Source organism: Mobula hypostoma, chromosome 1 (assembly GCF_963921235.1).
Source record: "Mobula hypostoma chromosome 1, sMobHyp1.1, whole genome shotgun sequence".
Taxonomy (NCBI): Eukaryota; Metazoa; Chordata; class Chondrichthyes; order Myliobatiformes; family Myliobatidae; genus Mobula; species Mobula hypostoma.
In genome coordinates this window covers 174,744,512-174,768,725 of record NC_086097.1, presented here as the reverse complement: position 1 = coordinate 174,768,725, position 24,214 = coordinate 174,744,512, and the positions used below count along the sequence as shown (strand labels likewise).

At 42.1% G+C, this 24,214-nt stretch overlaps 1 protein-coding gene across 4 annotated transcripts in view; it reads left to right on the top strand.

Moving 5' to 3' along the window:
- The window catches only part of LOC134352590 (potassium voltage-gated channel subfamily S member 2-like), a 100,268-nt gene that overhangs the window by 44,134 nt on the left and 31,920 nt on the right, over nt 1-24,214 (top strand). The window contains exon 1 of one of the 4 annotated variants that reach the window (XM_063059869.1): nt 8,330-8,388. The exons of 2 other annotated variants lie outside the window; for them this stretch is intronic. In XM_063059869.1, coding sequence (XP_062915939.1) covers nt 8,361-8,388 — 28 coding nt within the window. In that variant the 5' untranslated portion in view covers nt 8,330-8,360. Of the gene's footprint in view, nt 1-8,329; nt 8,389-18,887; nt 18,965-24,214 lie in introns of those variants that run through there. One more of the 4 variants, XM_063059893.1, reaches the window with a different exon arrangement.

The window sequence follows — 24,214 nt, the reverse complement described above, 5'->3', positions numbered from 1 at the left end:
TCTCTGCAGTCCTCGCAGTTTTTTGCAGGGACTTTCAGTCAGATGCCAAGCAATTCCCGTACCAGATGGTGATACAGCTGGTCAGGACACACTCGATGGTGCTCCTGTAAAAATTGGTTAGAATGGGGGGGATGAGGGAGCCTCGTTCACCTCAATCTCTTAGAGAAGTGGAGATGCTGCTGTGATTTCTTGACCAAAGAGATGGTGTTGATGGGCCAGGTGAGATCATCCACTATGTGCACTCCCAGATACCTGGTGCTGCCAATCCTCTCCATGCAGGAGCCGTGTATGTGGAGTGAGGAGTGGTCAGCCTGCATCACAATCATCTCTCTGGTCTTGTCCATGTCCAAGTGGTTGTGGTCGCACCATTCTACCAGCTGCTCTATCTCCTCTCTGTACACCTCGTCATCATCGTTAATAAGGCCAGCCACTGTTCTGTCATCAGCAAACTTGGTGATTTGGTTTGGACTGGATCTGGTAGTGTAGTCGTGTGTCCGCACGTGGTCAGAAGTACAGAATTCAGCAGTAAGTCGAACTCCACTCAATTAAACACAGGAGTCAGGATGCGCTCAGCCATTAGGCTCTATAATGAGTCAACTTATAGCCGGGGAAGTGATGACCCCCTCCTGTTTGACTGTTTGATGTAACTTTTTTTTCTTTTTTTACTTCTCTTCTATTATTTGTTTATCTGTGCACATGTAATACTACAGTGACACTGTAATTTCCTTTGGGATCAATAAAGTATTTATCTATCTACCAATACAGCATCCAAGCTCCTCATGCTTTCTTGGGCAGCACTCATATATACAAACGAACAAGAGTAAAGAAACAGAAAAGTACCATAAGTACTTAATGCTTCAAACTTACGACAATTAAGTCACACACATTTCATAAGAAATTAGGAATATATGAAGCTAGACTTACATGTAAAATGTCCAAAAATTATACACAACATGTGTAAAGAAAGCTTTTATGTACACAAGATTAATATCATGTAAGCTTTTCTTTAAATTACCAAGGCTGATCATCAGGAATAAACTTTTACATAATACTAACACAAAAAGCTGCTCAGATAGTGTTCTGCTTAATGCACTAAAACAACACTTACAATCAATGATTTTGATGGCACAAACATAAGGAAGGATTGTGTACGTATGCTTCAGTCTGACTGAAAAACTCTACTAATAATAAAAATGGCTGCCTTCTTGTGGTCCAACTGAATTTCAAAATAAAAGTCAGCAGGGTTATTAGTTAACAAATAAAAACCTGAACAGGAACTGTGAGAAAAGTTATTCACACAGAGGATAGTGTGTACATGGAGTAAGCTGCCAAAGGAAGTGGTAGAGGTGGGTGGACTTATACATGGATAGGAAAGGTTCCCTCCAGTCCTCCAGTACCATTCCTGTGGACAACGAGGACATAAAGATCCTAGCCAGGGACTCAGCAATCTCTTCCCTTGCCTCATGGAGCAGCCTGGGGCATATTCTGTCAGGCCCTGGGGACTTATCTGTCCTAATGTATTTTAACAAGTCCAACACCTCCTTTCCTTTAATATCAACATGCTCCAGAACATCAACCTCACTCATATTGTCCTCATTGTCATCAAGTTCCCTCTCATTGGTGAATACCGAAGAGAAGTATTTATTGAGGACCTCGCTCACTTCCACAGCCTCCTGGCACATCTTCTCACCTTTATCTCTAATTGGTCCTACCTTCACTCCTGTCATCCTTTTGTTCTTCATGTAATTAAAAAATGCCTTGGGGTTTTCCTTTATCCTACTCACCAAGCCCTTCTCATGCCCCCTTCTTGCTCTCCTCAGCCCCTTCTTAAGCTCCTTTCTTGCTACCCTATATTCCTCAATAGACCCATCTGATGGGATTTGGGGCCTTGCCTGTGCTAAAACACTCGGATAGGATGGCAGAGCATATAACTGGTGTGGGCCATCCCCACATGCCCTGTTCAATGCGTCTTTTAAGATCTGAAAATATCTAAGCATCAGCGATTCATTTTCTTTGAATATTTCTATTTGAAAAGTTCTAAAAATATCAGAAATGGGAGTTGGTTTACTAAGTACAGTGTATAAGAATAGCATATTCAATTATATAGTGAATAAGAAAGAGCGATTTCCCTTAGCACAAGGGTCAACAACCCAGGGGGGACAGATTTAAAATTACTGCTAGAATTATAGAAGAGATGAGGAAAGTATTTTCACCCGGATGGTGTAGGGTCTCAAGCTCACTGTCAGAAAGGAGGGGAGAGGCGGAAACCCTCATCTCATGTTTAAATTGTACTTGGATATGTGGCTGCAGAACTATGACCTATAAGGATTATAGAGTGGTGCTGGAAAGTGGAGTTAGATGGAGTGATTTTTTTGATGGCGCTGATCTGTTTTGATTTATTATTGTCACATATACCAAGATACCCCTGAACGTGGTGCCGTGGGACCTCAGGCTTCTGTACCTCCTGCCCAATAGTAATAGTGGGAAGAGAGCGTGGCCTGGATGGTGGGGTTATTGATGGTGGATGTTGCTATTTTGTGGCAGCATTCCATAGAAATGTGCTCAATGGTGCCTTGATGAACTGGGCTTTCTGTAGATCTTTCTGTACCTGGGCATTGGTAGTTCCATACCAGGCTGTGATGCAGTCAGTTAGGATACTCTCCACTCTTCAATTGGGGAGGCAAGTAGGAGTAGTTTTGTTTGGAGGAAGCCTTCCACAATAGCTGCCAGCGATGCGCTCACCTTTCAAACACTTCACCCACTTTATTCTCTGGGACTTAAAAGGAAGTGGTTGGGGCCAGTCCAATAACACTTAAAGGGCATTCTGACTTGGTTGGGAAAGGTTTAGAGGGATATGAGCCAAACACAGGCTAACGGGGCTAGCTTAGATATGCAACTCACTTGGCCTGAATAAGTTGGGCTTGTTTCCGCATAATTCTGTAACTCATGAAATTCTCCTATTTGCATTAAATTTTGAAAATGTTAGTAGTGAGAGCATGAAAATAAACAAATACAGTCATAACAACATTTTGATAAACACAATAGATATCTTAGATCAAAGATGCGTCCGCTGTGTAGTCCCCCTCACAGAGAAAAGGCAGATTTGTCTGAATACTATGACCTTTAAAATGTCCCTGAACATTTGCAGGCAATGAACCACTTCTGAAGTGTCCTCATTATGTAGTGGGAGGGGAAGCCATATGTCTTGTCTTTTGTAGATCTAACCTTACATGCTCCCTGTAGATCTTTGCTTGGTAAATTGTCTCATAACAAATTCAGTGCATTGATACCTAACAGTTCAATGATAAATATTTGAGGTTTCTATTTTTTCCCTTGTTCTGCTGTCTGGTTCCTAACTGGTGTCTAGGTTATCAATCAATAGGTTTAATCCTTCTGCTTACTCAGTCGGGAGTTGTTACTGCAGAATACGTACTGCTAATTTAAAGGCCTGGGCTAGAGGTCTGGAAAGAACTAAAGGCTAATTAATGTCCTGCTTTGCAGGAAGTCTGGCTTGTATGTCAGAGTTGAAAATTGAGCGTATTGCCATAAGTGCGAATATATGTATGCACAGGCATGTAGCATCAGATACATAACATTCACAAGAAAAACATAAATTAGAATTAAATTATACAAAAATTCTACAAGAAAGAACACAATTGGAACAAAAATAGGAAGTCCAGTTTAGTGCAAAATGGCCATAGTGTTGCTATACTGCGGTAGTGATTAGGATTGTGCAGGTGGGTTCAAGAACTAAATGATTGAAGGGAAATAGCTTTCTTGAACCTGGAGTTGTGGGACTTCTGGCTTTTGTCCCTCCTGCCCGAGAACCTTTGGTGATAGATGTTAATTCGTTGAGCCAGTGCCTCATGTAGATACCATTGGTAGTGAGGAGGGATGTGCCCATGATGTATCTGGCTCCAGTGCCATTGTCTTGTGAGTTAGTTCCCTTTGAGATCATAAGCATTTTGGCTTTATGTTCATTGAAATTTAGAATAATGAGGAATTGCCTCATTGAGACATATAAGATTCTGAGGTGTGCAACAGGTAAACATTGAGATGTTTTCACGAGAGTAAGAGTTTCATAGAGGACATAGTTACAAGACAAGGGTTCAGTCACTTAAAATGCAGATGGATACTTTTCACAGAGTGTGATGAATATCTAGAATTGTATATTTCAAAGGGTTGTGGAAGCTGGAATATCAAAAGCAGTTAATATTGAGGAACAGAGGGTTACAGGGAATTGGCGCATAAGAAGAGTTGAAACCAGTATCAGCCACTATTGTATGGAATGGCGGGGCAGGATTGAGGGGTTACTCTGCTCATATTTTCATTTGTTCTCTAGAATGGCTCAGCAAGCCTTCAGGGAAAGGGACAGGCCGTAAGTGTTGGGCTTGCCACCAACTGTGCCCCATGAAAAAGATAAGAAATCCTTGTATGTTACTATATCAGTATTAAAAATACCCCAAGGTAACACCATATCACCACTGCCATCTATGGGCTAAAATCCAAATCCTTGTACCTACCTCTTGGTCATCGACCAGGTTGGTATCATTGCTGGCTGAAGTGATAGAAAATGCAAATGCAGAAGAGGCTAGAACTGGAGCAACACCACATTTTTCCATGATTGCAGGGTTTGAGAGTAGCACCGGATTTGGAGCATGTGGTCCAGAGGGTTTACACTTGTATCGTCCAGTTGGCTAGCCTCAGACTTGCCATAACTAACCATAGAGCCAAATGAGCAAGGGATCAAAAGCACGGTTCCAGCTGGAAGGATAAGATGAGATCACGTTGCAGTGCAGGACAGCTGAAGCCATTTGTTTGTTTTGAATCTCTTTATTGCATGTTTTGTTTGATGAAGATTTGATTAGAATGGATCCTGTCACTTCACCACAAAACCTCATTGTCACAGTGGCCTACTGCATCCATCTTGCAGCATGGTAGCAGAACTGTTGGTGTAGTGCTTAGCAGCACCAGCAATTTGGATTCATTTCACACAGCTCTCTGTAAAAAGTTTGTATGTTTTCCCGGGGACTGCATGTGTGTTCTGTAGGCGCTATGTTTCTCACACATTTCAAAGATGTACGGATTAGCAAGCTGTGGGCATGCAATGATGGTGCTAGACGCCGGAATGATGGTTGCCCCCAGCACATCCTCATGCTCTGTTGGTCATTGACGCAGTAGACACTTTTCACTGTATGTTTTGATGTACTTGAAACAAATAAAGCAAATCTTTAGCTCTTCCACACTCTCCCTTTCCAGCACTTCCCTAGCCGGTCTTCAACCCACTCAAACCCCTAGACTATGCTACCTCTGACCTGACTTCCACCAGAGCTGTCCTCTTTCAGCACCGCCTCATTGCAGTGTTGTCGTGATGTGTGTGATCTGTACGCAACACGGTTTTTCACTGTGCCTTGGTAAATGTAACAATAATAAAGCAATTTGCCAGCTTTATCCCTCTAAACCTTTTCCGTCCACATGCCTGACTAGATATCTTTTGAACGTTGTAATTATCCAATCTCAATATCAACTGTCTGAATACACCCAAAGCCCAATTGCTTAGACATTTGAGATTCCCCGAATAGTTCATGAACTCAGTTTTTATGTGCTGTTGGATTATGTATTGTACATACCAGAAAAGATGCCAATGTCTTTACACAAAAACTCAGTGATTACATACAAATAATATTTTAAAATTACAATACATACACATAAATGTCAATGTTACAGGCTGGCAAAGATCCATATCTACAATCCAAGTACATCTGTACTTTGAAAGCTACACAGTCCCTGGGGATTTGAACTGGAGATCTTTTGTTATGAATTCAGATCAGCATCATAGACTAATATTAAATGGAAACATGTACTTCGACCCAACTTGTTCCTGCTGACAATTGTATTGGAACCATTTGCCTGTGATCGGCCCACATCCCACTAAATCCCTCCAATCTATGTACTCATCAAAGGGAATGCTGAATTTTCAGCCACTAAGGAAATTGACAGGCTCAAGAGACCGAACAATAGAGAGTCGTAGAGTCATACAGCACAGCAACAGGCCACATCAATGCTGACCTTTTTGCCCATTTGCCCTGCATTAGGTCCATATTCAATGCCTTGCCTATTCAAGAATCTGTGTGAAAGTTCCTGAACTGTAGTGATGGCATCTGATTTGGCATCTCCTCTGCCAACATCCTCTAGACTTCAAAAGCCCTCTGTATATAAAAAAAACCTTACTTTTCATATCCCCTTTAAAACTCTTTCCTCTCTTGCTTTTGGGGAAAGAGATTCTATCTCCCTAGGGTATTCTGACAGTCTCTCTGCTCAGCATCGTTTGGTTTATGCTGCCACAGATTGACTCCCATCCTATTTATGCTGTATAACTCGGAGCTTAGATACAACACTGAGTCATGTCATCTGCAGAAATTCTCTATTGACTCAGCAACAGTTGGGTATATAAAGGGAGGATGGGAGGATGAATACAGGGCCCTGGTGGAGAACTTTGTCAAATGGTGCAAGCTGCATCATCTGCAGCTCAACATCAGTAAGACAAAGAAGATGGTGATGGACTTTAGGAAGACTAAGCCTGCATTGCTCCCTGTTACTATTAATGGTGAGGACCTACAAGTGTACCTGGGGGTGCACCTGGATGACAGACTTGAGTGGAGCACCAACAGAGAGGCTGTGTACAAGAAGGGCTGGAGTCACATCTGCTTCCTGAGGAGACTGAGGTTCTTTGGAGTATGTAGGCCTCTCCTTCACATGTTCTATCAGTCTGTTGTTGCCAATATAATCTTCTATGTGGTGGTGTGCTGGGGCAATGACACCAACATGGATGATGCCAACAGGCTCAATAAACTGATTAGAAAGGCTGGCTCTGTTATTGGAGTCAAATGGGACACACTAGAGGCTGTGGTAGAACAAAGAACCCTCCGGAAAATCCTGGCAGTTTTGCACAATGTTTCTCAACCTTTGCATGCCACCTTGACTGAACAGAAGAGCACTTTCAGAAATAGACTAAGACAACTGTGCTGATCCAAAGAGTGCTATATGAGGTCGTTCTTACCCTCAGCCATTAGATTCTATAATGAGTCAACCTGTAGCCGGGGAAGTGATGACCCTCTTCGGTTAGACTGTTTGAGGTAACTAATTTTTTTTTTCTTTCTTACTTCTCTTCTACTATTTGTATTTCTGGGCATATGTAATGCTACTGTGACACTGTAATTTCCTTTGGGATCAATAAATTATCTATCTACCTATCTATCTTATTTCTCACTGTTAATGAGCAGGATATTAGAGAGCACAAAGGTGTCCAAAGGATTTTGATTATGAAAGTTGGTCATATGAGTAAATCATTTACAGCTGCAATGTGCTGCAGTTACCATGGAGATCTGAACAATCTATCCATTAAAACATCTGATAATGAGCCTCCCAGTTCGAAAGACTATCATTTGTATCATCAAATTCCAGTCAATGAGGCAAATCATTGCTTTAGTAATAAATTAATCTAAGATTCCATTATGCATAGATGGGGAAAGGATATAAATAAAAATTAACTGAAGCCATTTAAGATAAAGGGAAAGATGTTAGAAACCCTCGAGAGGCAATGGGCAATGCTATGCATCGTTAGAATTCAGGAAGCAATCATAAAACACACGTAACAGTAGAGCTTAGGTAGGGAGATAAGGTGAAGGGCTTTGGAAAACCAGATAAGAAGAACCTGTTTTCCTGCAGCGGAGTCAGTGACTGGGGATACACACTTAAGGTAATTGACAAATGAAAAACAAGGGACGAGAATTCTATTTACTCAGGGAGCTATGATCACGAATCTGCTGGGAGCTGGAAGCAGATTCACCAGGAAAGGGTTCCAACAGCAAACTAAACAGAGTTTCCAGGAGCTAGCACAGAAACAATGGGCAGAGTGGACTTGGTTTATGCCATAAGAATCGAAAATCACTCTTGTTACCTTGTACTTATTGTCACAGATATAGCACAGGAACAGGCCATTTGTCTCACCGAGTCTGTATAAATCACCTAACACCCATTTTAGCATTAATCCTACCCTACCCTCATACATTCCCATCAGTTTCACCTAAATTCTACCCTATGCACCTGGGGTATTTCACAGTGGCCAATTAACCCAGCAACTGCCCATATTTTAGGCCATGAGAGGAAACTGCATCTGGTCACATCCAAAATCTCTGCAGAGGGCGCTGGTAGTCAGGATCAAAACTGGGACACTGGAGGTAGCTGCTTTGCTAGTCACTCTACCCAACATAAATTACTGTACAGAAACAACTACACTCTAAGTTTAATTGTCACAACTTCAATTGAACCAAAGTTTGGAAGCAGAACCCAACAAGCAGATGTGCATTGAATCTAAATCAGCAAGAGGTACGTTTTGATCCTGTGTGAACCCGGGACTCACTTACATTTGGGTTTGCCTTCACTTCTGAAGGAGATGGTGCCATGTACTGAAATGATGTGTGACTGAAGAACCTTGGCTGGGAATAGTTGTAGCTATCAGCAAGAATTGGGAGAATTACCACACTGAAATACGTTGCTGTTTACCATAATATGCTGAAAGAGAGATAGGATGTTATCGTGAAATAGCATGCACAGATTCAATAATTCATTGACCTCTGGGCTGCTTCCAAAGAGTTAGAAGAGCTACGATATTATTTTCCATATTAATGAAGGAGAATGTATTGGACCATGGGAGCTACAGACTAGTGAGGTTTATGGTACTATAGGGAATTCTTTGGAAAGCATTATTTGGGATCTGATTTATGCTAGCTTTGAGGAAGGGCTGCTTATTGTGGATTCTCTGCATAGCTTCCAGGAAATTGAAGTCCAATCTCGTGAAACTATTTGACTTCTTTAAAGGGCAGCTGAAGTCAATTGTCTTTCTGGTATACTGCCCAGCTTTGGAAAAAGATAAGTTTGCACAGGGTATCTCAGAAATGTTGAGTGACAGGATGTAGGAGCGTGAGACAGCTCATTGTATTGGTATTCATTTTGCTTTATTATTGTCCCATGAGCCAAAATACATACTTGTTTCAGATCAAGGGAAGTCAAAGCTATTGTAAAAACAAAAGAGAGGGCATGCAACAAAACAAAAATTAGTGGGAAGATAGAGGTTTGGGAAGTTTTTAAAAAAACCTACAGAGAGCAACTAAAAAAATCATTTGAAGGGAAAAGATGAAATATGAAAGCAAGCTAATAAATAATATCAAAGTGGGTAGTAAAAGTCTTTCCAAGTATATTAAAAATAAAAGAGAAATGAGAGTGGATATAGGACCGCTAGAAAATGAGGCAGGAGAAATAATAACGGGGAACAAGGTGATGGCTGATGAACTAATTGAGCATTTTGCGTCGTTCTTCTCTGTGGAAGACACTAGCAGTATGCCTGATGTTGTAGTTTGTGAAGGAAGAAAAGTGGGTGCGGTTACTGTTACAAGAGAGAAGGTGCTCAAAAAGCAGAAAGACCTAAAGGTAGATAAGTCACCTGGATGATGTTTCCCATGCTGGGAGAGTCTAGGACAAGAGGACACAGCCTCAGGATAGAGGGGGCCCTTTCAAAGCAGAGATGCGGAGAAATTTCTTTAGCCAAAGTGTGGTATATTTGTGGAATTTGTTGCACATGCAGCTGTGGAGGCCAGGTCACTGGGCATATTTAAGGCAGAGATTGATAGGTTCTTGATTGGATATGGCATCAAAGGTTACGGGGGGAAGGCCGGGAACTGGGGTTGAGGAAGATAGAAAAAAAAGATTGGCTATGATTGAATGGCAGAGCAGACTCGATGGGCCAGATGGCCTAATTCTGCTCCTATGTCTTATGGTCTTGTGGCCTAATTCATTACACAGTGCATTGAAGTAGAACAAGGTAAAACAATAGCAACGCAGAATAAAATGTAAAAGCTACAGAGAAAGTGTAGTGCAGATAAGCGATAAAGTACGAGATGAAAACAAAGCGGATTGTGAGGTCAAGAGTCCATCTTATTGTACAACAGGTCCAATCGAGAGTCTGAATTTGTGGGACAGAAACTGTACTGGAGCATTGTAGTAATGTGCTTTCTGGCTTTTATATATTCTCTCAGATGGAAGCAGGATGGAGAGAGGATGTCATATACTACTGAGAGTAAAAGGTTTCTTCTTTCTATTGCTCGATTTCTCTCCATTAGTTTCACCGCTGACCTATCCAAGCTGCTCTAATTCTGGCCTCTTGATGATCACAAATATAGTGGCTTCACCACTTGCATTTGTTGTTCCTCCAGAATCCAGGGCCCTATGGGCTGTCTGCAACAAAAACAAAGTGCTGGAGGAACTCAATAGCCCAAGCACCATCTGTGCAGGGAAATGGGCAGTTGATACTTTAGGTCAAAATCCTTATAAGGTGCAGTTAAAAGGTCTTGATCGGAAATCTCACCTGCCCATTTTCCTATAGGGATGCGACTTCATCCATTGAGTTCCTCCAGCAGACTAATTATTACTCTACATTCCAGCATCTAGTCTTGTGTGACTCCTGTGTCTGTATACCCATTATAAAACAGTGACCATCTCCCATTACATACACTGAGATGGAAGTACCCTGTAGGATTTTACTTTTCCAATCCTCTCAGTCCATTATAATACCTGTATACACAGCCCAATATCCAACACTGACAATGTGTTAGTGTGGGAAAGGTTTATGCTGTGGATGGTTCCTCTCTCACCTTCTCTGCCAATACTGACACAGTGCTACGATAAGCTGTTGAAACCACTGTCACACAGTGCCAGAGGCCCAGGTTCAATCCTGAATCTGGTGCTGTCTATGTGGAGTTTGCATGTTTTTCCCTGTGACTATGTGGTTTCCCCATGAGTGGTCCTGTTTCCTCTCTCAGTCCAAAGGCATGCAGGTTGTCAGGTTAATTGGCCACTGTAAGTTGTCCCTAGTGTGTGGGTAAATTATAGAATTTGGGTTCTGGGGAAGTTGATGGGGACGTGGGAAGAGTAAAGATGGGACAAATGCAGCATCCGTGAATATGGCAGTTGACAGAGTCATTCAGCTGAAGGGCCTGTTTCTATGCAGTGTTTTCTGTGGGATTATGGCAAGAGAATTTTTTTTTTTAAATCAGCCACAATTGAATGGTAGAACATATTCATTGGGCCAAATGGCCTAATTCTGCTCCTGTACTTTGAGTTCTCCTGGACAGGTTAAAAAGAAAATGGGTTATCTGAGCTTGATCCAGCTGAGACTTGCTGTATTTTGGATGGAATAATTTAAAAGAAAACCCGCTGTTTGGAAGGCAACAGTAGCAACAGAGCCTTTGTGTGTATATCAAATAGCAGTTAAACATGGACAAATTAGTATCTGCCATTTGGGTTGCTGAAATTCCCAAGAGTTCTCATACCAGGCTGTGCATATGGTGGAAGTAATGGAGCAAGAAGGAAAAATAAAGATAATCCATTAATATCGTAAGCAGTTGAAGATGACTAAAAATAATCCAATTAAAACTTATGTGATAGGCACATTGATAAAAGAACAGGAGAATTGCACGTGGGTGATAAAGAATTCGGTTAAACCGTTATTAGTCAAGGTTGAGTTCATTGTCATCTGCATGAGTACATGCATGTACAGGTGCAATGAAAAGTTTACTGACAGCAGCACCACAAGCACATAGACAACATTCACAAAAACCAGAACTTGAGAATAAATTATCACAATTCTTTACTAGAAAGTAGATGGAACAAAAATGAACTGAAGGTCATTATCATCTTCTTGTATTTGCATAGTTTGTTGTATCTTGCACATTGATTGTTTATTCATCTTGTGTGTGGTCTTTCATCGATTATATTGTGCTTCTTTGTACTTAATGTGAATGCCTGCAAGAAAATGAATCTCAGGGTTGTATATGGTGACATGTATGTACTTTGATAATAAACTTATTTGAACTTTAGATGTAGTGCAAACACTAGGATTTACTATCCATCCCTAGCAGCCCCTAAGGAGACAGTAAAGAGTCAACCATAGACAAGCACTTGAATCATCAAGCCTACTGACCCGGTGCTGGTGAATGGGATTAGTATAGATCGGTATTTGGCAGCCAGTGTGTCAAAGGACATGTTTCTGTGCTTTATAACTTAATGACTGTAATTAACATTGGTGGATTCACATGTCATCCAGAGTAATAAAGACAGCAGGTTACTTTCCCTGAATAATAGTAGTTTCGTCACTAGTCTAGAAGTTACATGGTTACCATTTCAAAATTTTCCTTATCATTATTATTCAAGAAAAGGAGTAGAGATAGCCTAGGAAATTATAGACCAGTGAGACTTCTGTGGTTGGTAAGTTGATGGAAAAGATCCTGAGAGGCAGGAATTATGAACATTTGGAGAGACTTAATATGATTAGGAATAGTCAGCATGGCTTTGTCAAAGGCAAGTCGTGCCTTATGAGTCTGATTGAATTTTTTGAGGATGTGACTAAACATATTTATGAAGGTAGAGCAGTAGATGTAGTGTATATGGATTTCAGCAAGGCATTTGATAAGGTACTCCATGCAAGGCCTATTGAGAAAGTAAGGAGGCATGGGATCCAAGGGGACCTTGCTTTGTGGATCCAGATTTGGCTTGCTTACAGAAGGCAAAGAGTGGTTGTAGACAGGTCATATTCTGCATGGAGGTCGGTGACCAGTGGTGAGCCTCAGGGATCTGTTCTGGGACCCCTTCTCTTCGTGATTTTTATAAATGACCTTGATGAGGAAGTGGAGGGATGGGTTAGTAAATTTGCTGATGACACAAAGGTTAGTGGTGTTGTGGATAGTGTGGAGGGCTGTCAGAGGTTACAGCGGGACATCTATAGGATGCAAAACTGGGCTGAGAAGTAGCAGATGAAGTTCAACCCAGATAAGTGCGAGGTGGGTCGTTTTGGTAGGTCAAATATGATGACAATATAGTATTAATGGTAAGACGCTTGGCAGTATGGAGGATCAAAGAGATCTTGGGGTCCAAGTCCAGAGGACACTCAAAGCTGCTGTGCAGGTTGACTCTGTGGTTAAGAAGGCATATGGTGCATTGGCCTTCATCAACCATGGGATTGTTTTTAAGAGCCGAGAGGTAATGTTACAGCTATATAGGACCCTGGTCAGACCCCACTTGGAGTACTGTGCTCAGTTCTGGTTGCCTCACTATAGGAAGGATGTGGAAACCATAGAAAGGGTGCAGAGGAGATTTACAAGAATGTTGCCTGGATTGGGGAGCATGCCTTATGAGAATAGGTTGAGTGAACTCGGCTTTTTCTCCTTGGAGCAATGGAGTATGAGAGGTGACCTGATGGAGGTGTATACGATGTGAGAGGCATTGATCGTGTGGAGAGTCAGAGGCTTTTCCCCAGGGCTGAAGTGGCTAGCACAAGAGGGTAGAGTTTTAAGGTGCTTGGAAGCAGGTACAGAGGAGATGTCAGGGGCAATTTTTTACGCAGAGAGTGATGAGTGCGTGGAATGGGCTGCCAGCAACGGTGGTGGAGGCAGATACGATAGGGTCTTTTAAGAGACTCCTGAATAGGTACATGGAGCTTAGAAAAATAGAGGGCTATGGGCAACCCTGGGTAATTTCTGAGGTAAGTACATGTTCGGCACAGCATTGTAGGCCAAAGGGCCTGTATTGTGCTGTAGGTTTTCTATGTTTTTCTATTCCAGACTTATTTAATTACCAGAATTTAAATTCCCCAGCTATCATGGTAGGATTTGAACTCATGCCTCCGAGCCAATGGTCCAGAACTCTGGCTGCTGGTCCAGTAACTTCACCACCACGCTACCGTCTCAACAAAATAATTGGCTTTAATACTTTCTTTGGGACCTCCTGAAATTGTGCAAGATGACTTTTCCAAACTGTCTATTTCCATTTCCAAGCTCTGCCTTGGAGTTTGGAGTCATTTTGAATTTCAGTATTCGGTATATTCCCAGAAAGAGGAAACTTATAAAACTGCAGGCTGAAGAAGAAATATTTATTGTTAAAATGATCCTAGAGGGTTGCTTGATTATGTCAGCTTGTACAGAAATCAGTCCAACTTCATGTCAGGGTGAGCACTGTTATACAGCAGATGGCCACACACTTAATGCAACAGGCTTTCTGAAAGACAAAAAACAGGGTGAATGTCTCCTCTGAAAGCTTAATCATTCCTTCCCTTGTAAATCTTAGGCATATTATTCCACCGTTTTACCCCGTCCCCACCCCTCCTCCCACATCCCTGCCCTCCATATCCACATGGGAACACTTGGCAGGATTATGAGATTAAAGCAACAATGATCCAACTTCTTTTGATACTTTTTTTTTCCAAATTACATGAAGCCAAATTTCATGTGGTTTGGATGCTTGCTGAAGAAGAGATGCTTCCTTGCTCCTCTGGGGGTTGAGTGCCAAATACGAAGCAAATCAAACCCCCTCCCTGGTGTAATAATGTTATTTATGGAGGTTGGACATGGAATTTTCTCAGCTGGGAGTTTGTTATTGCCCACAGCTGAAAAAGGTTACTGATTCCTCTCATGACCATAATTAGCCTTGTTATTGCCTTTGAAAATTGCAATTGATTAAACAGCTCTGGCACAGGACCCCAAATAAAAAGATGAGAGATCAGAAGCTGATCTGTGTTTCAACATTAATAGGTAATTTCTGAGAACATAATTAAGAGTTGAGTAAGGAACTTCACCCATCTACAACTATCACAGAATCATAGAATGGTACAGCAAAGTAAGGCCATTTGGCCCATCCCCTCTGTAATCACCCTTTGAAAGAGCAGTTTAGTTAGGTTGGCAGTTCTGCTTGTTCCCAATGGTCAGTGTTTTTCCTGATAGCTCCTTTGAACACTGCTGTTGAATCAATTTTCACCACCCTACAGGCAGTAGACACCGACCCTGAACACCACTCGCTGAGTAGCTTTTTCTCTAAACTCCTTCCGTTCACCTTAAATTAGTGCCCAGTTCTAATCAGCCCTTTGGTAATTGGTTGATAACTGTCACATGTACTGAGCTACATTGAAAAACATTGTTGTTTGTTCATTTCACTATATTAGTACTTCAAGGTCGTGCAGGGTAAATCAGTAACAAATGCAGAATATAATGTTACAGTTGCAGAGAATGTACAGTGCAGGCAGACAAATAAGGCGCAAGGCCGTGACAAAGTAATTGTCAGGTCAGGAGTCCATTTTATCATACAAGAGACCTGTTTAACAGTCTCAGAGCAGCAAGATAAAAGCTGTCCTTGAGCCTGGTTCTTGGATCTTCTGCCTGATGTGAAAGGGGAGAAGAGAAAATGTCCAAGGTGGGAGGGGTCTTTGATTAGGTTGGCTGCTTCTCCAAGGCAGCGAGAAGCACAGACTGGATCCGTGGAGGGGAGACTGATGTTCTAAATGTCCACAACTCCCCCGATCAGTCCTTTCTACTCACCTCTTGATCTTAAAGGATCACTTCGCAGCTACTTTAGCTATGAGGAGAACAGCCTATCGTTTCTATCTGCAAATTTCTTAAAGGAACCACTCTAATCAATGCTCTTTCTCCATTGACATACTTTTTGCATATTTTTTCTTATTTATCCAGTTTGCTATTGGAAAATTAATTTTCCCTTTTGCAGCACCAATCAAGATCACAACAACATAATTACATTCTGCATTTCACATCCAGCCCATTGTCATTCTCCTTAAATTTGTGCCATCTAAAATGCAACAGGCGAACACGAGGAATTCTGCAGATGCTGGAAATTCAAGCAACACACATCAAAGTTGCTGGTGAGCGCAGCAGGCCAGGCAGCATCTCTAGGAAGAGGTACAGTCGACGTTTCGGGCGGAGACCCTTTGTCAGGACCAACTGAAAGAAGAGCTAGTAAGAGATTACTATGTAAAATGCCATAGGGTTCAGATTCTTTCTTTCTGTTTGTGGGAGAAGAGTAAAGGTAAAGATAGGATACTTGTACAAAGCCCAAAACTGGTCTACAATTGGGAAGCAGACAAGGTAATTGGTTTATTATGATCATCACATACACCGAAGTACAGTGAAAAACTTCTCTTACATACTCCTGACACAAATCATTTCATTATAGCTGTGTAATAACATAGTACAAGGTAAAACAATAATAGAATGCAGAATAAAGTGCAACAGCTACAGAGAAGGTGCAGTGCAGGTAGACCGCAAGGTACAAGGCCACACATGATAGATAGTGAGGTTAAGAGTCTTTCTTATTGTACCAGGGTTCTGTTCAGTGGTTTTATAACAGTGGTGTAGAAGCTGTCCTCAAGCCTGGTGGTGTGTGCTTTCAGGCTTTTGTGTCATCTGGGATTTGAATTGGTTTATTTTTGTTACAAATGCCAAAAAACAGTGGAAAGCTTGTCTTGCATACTGATCAAATCATTACAGTGCATCGAAGTAGAACAAGGTAAAACAGTAACAGAATGCAGAATAAAGTGTAACGGCCACAGTGAATGTGCAGTGCAGGTAAACAGTATGATGAAATATCATAAGGAAGTAGATTCTGAGATCAAGAACCATTTAATCGTCTTACAACAGTGGAGTCAAAGCTTTCCTTGAGCCTGGTCCTATGTGCTTCCAGGGTTTTGTATATCCTGCCTAATACAAGAGGGGATAAGAGAATATGACCTGCATGGGTGAGGCCTTTAATTGTTCTGGCTTTTTTACTGAGACAGTGAGAAATGTAGACCTAGTGCATGGAAAATAGGCCAGTTTCCATGATGTGGTAAGCCGTGTGCAAAACTCCCTGCAGTTTCTTGCTTGGAGAAGTTACAAGGAGTGATGAGGAAAAGTGTTTTTAGAGTTGGGAAAGTTTCTTTGCCAAGACTTACCATCATTAAATATCCAGACAGCAAGAATATACTCATCACAATATACCTGACAAGTATATATTGGCAATTGAGTGATATTGGGATGGTGGGCATGGGGATCCAAGGAATAGCTAAAGAAGAGTTTCACCATGATGCTGCCTGGTTTAGAGGAGATCAGCTCTAAGGCAAGGTTGTACAAACCTGGATTGCTCTCCCTAGAGTGTCAGAGGCTGAGGGGAGACATAGATAGGGTATACAGTCAGATCCGTTAGCCCAGGATAGAATTGTCAAATTCTAAAGGAAGGCTTTAAATGTTAGAGGGGGATATTTAAGACAACATGGGGGACAATATTTAATGCAGAGTGGAATAGGTACCTGAAATGATTTATCGGGATAGTTGTGGAAACAAACAGTTTGGTAGAGTTTAAGAGGCTTTTTGATTGACATGAATATGAAGGAATGGAGGGATATGGATACACGAGCGGAGGACAGTTCGTGTATATCGGCGTCAACATTGGCACAGCATTTTGGGCCAAATAGCCTGTCCAAAGCTGTGCTGTACTGTGTTCTAAGTGGTTAGGGTCAGCTAGAAGGTTAGCCATGATCTTTTGAATGATGGAGTAGATCCAAGGGAATGAATGACCTCTTCCTAACCTTATTCTTACATGGAGAAGATTAGTTTGGAGACCAGTGTGGCTCTTCAGTCTACATTTTGAACTGTGTGCAAAATAGCTTAAGGAACTGTCGTGGTTCAGTGTAACAAACTACTAGAGGAGCTCAGTGGGTTGACCAGCATCTGTGGGAGGAAAGGTTTGTTGATGATTTGATCTGAAACCCTGCCTCAGGAATTCCTTTCCTCCCATAGATGCTTAACTCATTGAGCCCCTCCAGCAGTTTGTTTGTTGCTCCAGATCTTTGCATCTGGTGTCTTTGTAGTTGTTAAATAACTGGACCTGCAGCTAAAGATTGGCCCATTGATCTAGAGACAAGAACTTCTTAAATTCAATTAAATAACTAAATCTCAAATGAAATCTTTCTTAGTCACGGTGACCTCAAACCTACTGGATTGTTGTAACAGTGTGTCTGTACACAAATGCCCTTTATGGAGGGAGTTCCACTCTCCTTAAAACTGTCAGGCCTTGAGAGGACTCCAGACCAGCCATTGCGGTTGTTCAAAATCAGTTAATCAGTGGTATTACCACTGACATCCACATCATGAAAATCAGCTTCCTTTCTATGGATTCTGGCTGTACCTCATACTGCCTCAGAAAAGCAATCAGCATAATCAAAGGCCCCACCCACCCCGGACATTATCTTGTCAGAGCCAGAATGAAGTTTAGCGTCTCTGGCATATGTCATGGAGTATGCTGTTTTGCTGCAGCAGTGCATTGCAATACATTAAAAACTATAAATTATAATAAGAAATAGATATTTAAAAATTAAGTGTGTTGTGCAAAAAGAGAGCAAAAAAAGAAGAAAAAGATAGGGAGGTGGTGTTCATAGGTTCATTGTCCATTCAGAAAGCTGATGGTGGTGGGGAAGAAGCTGTCCTAAAATGTTGACTGTGCATCTTCAGGCTTCTGTACCTCCTGGATGGTTGCACTGAGAAGAGGATACGTCCTGGGCGATGTGGGCCTTTAATGATGGATGTCGCCATTCTGAGGCATCGCTTTTTGACGATGTCCTTGATGCCGGGGAGACTAGTGCTGGTTGAGTTTGTGACTTCCTTCAGCTTTTTCCAATCCCATGAAATTACCCCTCCTGGCCAGATGTTTTCCACAGTACCTATGTAAAAATTTGTGAGAATCTTTGGTGAAATACCAAGTCTACTCAAACACTTCCATGACTGCTGATCACGTTACTCAGCTCCTCCAGTGCTGCATGGCACTGGCCTGAGGTGGAACATACACTGCTACCAGGACGATGGTGGAAAATTCCCTCGGCAGATAAAATGGATGACTCTTGACTGCTGGATGTTCCAGGTTGAGTGAGCAGGACCGAGACAAAACCATCATGTGCACAGTGATGAGTTTATCATGAAGCACACTCCCCCCTTCTACTTTTAAAAGCCTCAACTGACCCGTCTTTGTGAAGAATGGTGAAGTCATCAGGCTGCAGTGCTACGCCCAAGATGGCAGGGGTGAGCCATGTTTCAATAAGGTAAAGTATACAGCAGTCCCTGATGTCCCTCTGGTGCTGCAATCTTGCTCTGAGATCTTCAGCTTCATTTTCCAGTGACTGTACATTAGTGGTGGTGGTGGGGGAGGTGGGTTTTGGGGGGAAAAGTTCCTAAGCTTGTGTGTTTCAATTGAGCCTGTAGATCTGTGGGCCTTTGCCGCTTCCATTTTCTTTAATAGGAACTGCACGTGTGCCCGAAATCTGCCATCCCATTTTGAGGATTGATAGATTTTTTAAAAACGTCTAAAAATGATGTTGCTTACTGAAGTACTCATGACAATGACTGTGGATTTCAGCTGTAGTAGTCCTAAACAGGAATATCTGATGATTCCCAATATAGCTGTACCTAAAGAGTTGCCACTTATCGGTGCCTTTTGTGACTCTTCTCCCCCCTCCCATCTGTACAACACTGTATACAGTGCTCCTGATGGGCCCTATATATCATCCCTACTTCTGTATACAGTTCCCATAGCAATGAAGAGAGATGTCGTGTTAGCCTTGCCAAAGATTTGCTGTACTTTTGATAACTGAGGCAAATGTGCCAGTGCTCTGAAATGGCTCCTGGGCTGCGCCGTTGGTTCCTGCCTGGACCCCTGCCGGGCTCTACCACTGGGATAAGGGCTCCCAGCACCATTTGTGGGGCCTGAATCAGTGTAAGCAGCAAGCTGCAGTCACTAAACAGCAAGCAATACCAGTATCCAAAGTAATATCTGTTTAAAAACGTTTCCTTTTATCTTTAACGTTGGCATGTGGCCAAGTGGTTAAGGCATTTGACTAGTGATCTGAAGGTTGTGAGTTCGAGCCCCAGCTGAGGCAGCATGTTGTGTCCTTGAGCAAGGCACTTAACCACACAGTGCTCTGCAACAACACTGGTACCAAGCTGTATCAGCCCTTGCCCTTCCCTTGCACAACATCGGTGTCGTGGAGAGGGAAGACTTGCAGCATGGGCAACTGCCGGTTTTCCATACAACCTTGCCCAGGCCTGCGCCCGGGAGAGTGAAGACTTTCCAGGCACATATCCATAGTCTCGCAAGACTAACGGATGCCATGAGTACTTCAGTAAGCATCATCATTTTTAGACGTTTTTAAAAAATCTAACTGAAACAAATACATGCAAAATTAATTAAAAACACTGAAATTTCAATACAGATTTTCTCTGGGAATTTGGAACTCTCTGAACATTCACTTTTATTTCCCTGTGTGGTGTGGGGATTTCAGCCACAATTAACAGGGAATGGTTTGAAAATCTCACTGATTTAGACTGATGCTAGGAAACTTGCATGGGTCACAATATCAGTTTATTTTGGTGCCAGTAGCAATGTGCTCTCTCCAAAGCTAGGTAGAGTGAAGTGTCTGTGGCAGTTGGTAGCAGTGGGGAGTCACTGTGACGATTGTAGCTCATTCTCTCACTCAGTAAGCCTTGAATTTCTGTGTTCGGCAGTCCATGATGGATGTTCAGAAGTTTTCCAGTCAGAATCTCCAAACCCAACCAAGATCATGAATTGGTATGGCTACTGCCCTGCCTGTGGCCACAAGAAACTGCCAAGAGTTGAGGTCACAGCTCTGTACATCACTGAAACCAGCTTCCCCTCGATGAACTCTGTCTATATTTCTCACTGCCTCTGTAAATCAACCAACATAATCAAAGAGCCCATCCACCATGGTCTTCTCTCCTTTCCATCATGCAAAAGCCTAAAAGCACATGACACCAGGCTAAAGGACCGATTCTACCCCACTGTTATCAGATTATTGAAGGCTTCTGGTATGATAAGATAGACTCTTGACCTCACAATCTACCTCATTATGGTCTTGCACCTTATCGTCTACCTGCACTGCACTTGCTCTGCAGCTGTAACACTTTATTTTGCATTCTGTTATCATTTTCCCATGCACTACCTCAGTGCTCTGATGTAATGAAATGATTTGTACAGATGGCATGCAAGTCTGTCTAGAGAGGGACCAACCTTGGAGAATTGGTGCTATGTAAAGATATCATATACAAGCTTTGGTATTGGCTCATGTTGCATAGAGGGAAGTAGGCTGAGCTGGAGGCATAGTTGCTAAATCAGGAATGGACAGTCCTCCAGAGATCCCAACCCAAATGCTCTCTCAACTATGAAATGTACATGAATGTGCTGGTCTCTGACTGAAGTCCCTGCCAGCTCCAGGACAAGAACATGAATAAAGCTCAGATAAGTGTTGAAAGATGATGGCAGAGAGAGTACAGCACAGAAACGGATTCTTCAACCCACTGAGTCTGAACCAATAACTAATCCTTCCCTACCCCATTTTATTTTCCCCAGGACACTGCCGAAGAGTCTTGGTCTGATATGTTGATAGTTTATTCCTGTCCATAGATACTGCCTGACCTGCTGAGTTCCTCCAGCATTTTGTGTGCGTTAACTCTGGGTTAGCTGATATGTGACTCATCCCCATGATGCAGTGACTTTTAGCCAGTTTTGCCAGAGAAGTCTGGCAAAGATGTGATTGGTAGGTGGGAAGCCTTCAAAGGGGAAATTTTGAGAGTGCAGAGTTTGTATGTTCCTGTCAGGATTAAAGGCAAATTGAATAGGAATAAGGAACCTTGGTTCTCAAGGGATATTGCAACTCTGATAAAGAAGAAGAGGGATTTGTATGAAATGTATAGGAAACGGGGGTAAATCAGGTGCTTGAGGAGTATAAGAAGTGTAAGAAAATACTTAAGAAAGAAATCAGGAGGGCAAAAAGAAGACATGAGGTTGCCTTGGCAGTCAAAGTGAAGGATAATCCAAAGAGCTTTTACAAGTATATTAAGAGCAAAAGGATTGTAAGGGATAAAATTGGTCCTCTTGAAGATCAGAGTGGTCGGCTTTGTGCGGAACCAAAGGAAATGGGGGAGATCTTAAATAGGTTTTTTGCGTCTGTATTTACTAAGGAAGCTGGCATGAAATCTATGGAATTGAGGGAAACAAGTAGTGAGACCATGGAAACTGTACAGATCGAAAAGGAGGAGACGCTTGCTGTCTTGAGGAAAATTAAAGTGGATAAATCCCCGGGACCTGACAGAGTGTTCCCTCGGACCTTGAAGGAGACTAGTGTTGAAATTGCGGGGGCCCTGGCAGAAATATTTAAAATGTCGCTGTCTACGGGTGAAGTGCCGGAGGATTGGAGAGTGGCTCATGTTGTTCCGTTGTTTAAAAAAGGATCGAAAAGTAATCCGGGAAATTATAGGCCAGTGAGTTTAACGTCAGTAGTAGGTAAGTTATTGGAGGGAGTACTAAGAGACAGAATCTACAAGCATTTGGATAGACAGGGGCTTATTAGGGAGAGTCAACATGGCTTTGTGCGTGGTAGGTCATGTTTGACCAATCTATTGGAGTTTTTCGAGGACGTTACCAGGAAAGTGGATGAAGGGAAGGCAGTGGACATTGTCTACATGGACTTCAGTAAGGCCTTTGACAAGGTCCCGCATGGGAGGTTAGTTAGGAAAATTCAGTCACTAGGTATTCATGGAGAGGTGGTAAATTGGATTGGACATTGGCTCGATGGAAGAAGCCAGAGAGTGGTGGTAGAAAATTGCTTCTCTGAGTGGAGGCCTGTGACTAGTGGTGTGCCACGGGATTAGTGCTGGGTCCATTGTTATTTGTCATCTATATCAATGATCTGGATGATAATGTGGTAAATTGGATCAGCAAGTTTGCTGATGATACAAAGATTGGAGGTGTAATAGACAGTGAGGAAGGTTTTCAGAGCCTGCAGAGGGACTTGGACCATCTGGAAAAATGGGCTGAAAAATGGCAGATGGAGTTTAATACTGACAAGTGTGAGGTATTGCACGTTGGAAGGACAAACCAACATAGAACATACAAGGTTAATGGTAAGGCACTGAGGAGTGCAGTGGAACAGAGGGATCTGGGAATACAGATACAAAATTCCCTAAAAGTGTCGTCACAGGTAGATAGGGTCGTAAAGAGAGCTTTTGGTACATTGGCCTTTATTAATCGAAGTATTGAGTATAAGAGCTGGAATGTTATGATGAGGTTGTATAAGGCATTGGTGAGGCCGAATCTGGAGTATTGTGTTCAGTTTTGATCACCAAATTACAGGAAGGATATAAATAAGGTTGAAAGAGTGCAGAGAAGGTTTACAAGGATGTTGCCGGGACTTGAGAAACTCAGTTACAGAGAAAGGTCGAATAGGTTAGGACTTTATTCCCTGGAGTATAGAAGAATGAGGGGAGATTTGATAGAGGTATATAAAATTATGATGGGTATAGATAGAGTGAATGCAAGCAGGCTTTTTCCACTGAGGCAAGGGGAGAAAAAAACCAGAGGACATGGGTTAAGGGTGAGGGGGGAAAAGTTTAAAGGGAACATTAGGGGGGGCTTCTCCACACAGAGAGTGGTGGGAGTATGGAATGAGCTGCCAGATGAGGTGGTGAATGCGGGTTCTTTTTTAACATTTAAGAATAAATTGGACAGATACACGGATGGGAGGTGTATGGAGGGATATGGTCCATGTGCAGGTCAGTGGGACTAGGCAGAAAATGGTTCGGCACAGCCAAGAAGGGCCAAAGGGCCTGTTTCTGTGCTGTAGTTTCTTGGTTCTAAGTCCATGTCTGAAATCAACAAAACAATTTACTGCATTCTGTTTTATAATGACATTCATTGACTTTCTAAACAAACACTTATTTAAATGGGACACAGCAATAAACAGTTCACAGAATCTACTTAACAGAAGTCTCTATAAAGTTCAACAAATTAAACTCATGCAATGTCTTCAATGTTTTTTTTGAAAGGACAATTTCTTGAGAAAGATTCAGAACATAGAACAGTTCAGCAAAGAAATAGGCATTTTGGCCCATGATGTCTGTACTGAACATGATGCTGAATTGAATTAAATTAAATCTCTTCTGCCTGTAGGTGATCCTTATCCTTCCAATCCCTGCATATTCATGTGTCTAACAAACTCTTAAATGCAACTGCCATATTTGCCTCTATCACTACACCAGGGCAGCCTGTACCAGGCACCCATCACTCTATGTAAAGTAAACTTGTCCCACACATCTCCTTTAAAGTTCCCTCTCACCTCACCTTAAATACACGTCCTTAGAACTTGACAGTTCTACCCTCAGAAAAAGATTTTACATGTTTATCTATAGTACTCATAACTTTATACACTTCTACCGGGTCACCTTCAGCCTCTAAAAACGTTTGAAAGCAGCCCAACTGTGTTCAATTTTTCCTTATAGAT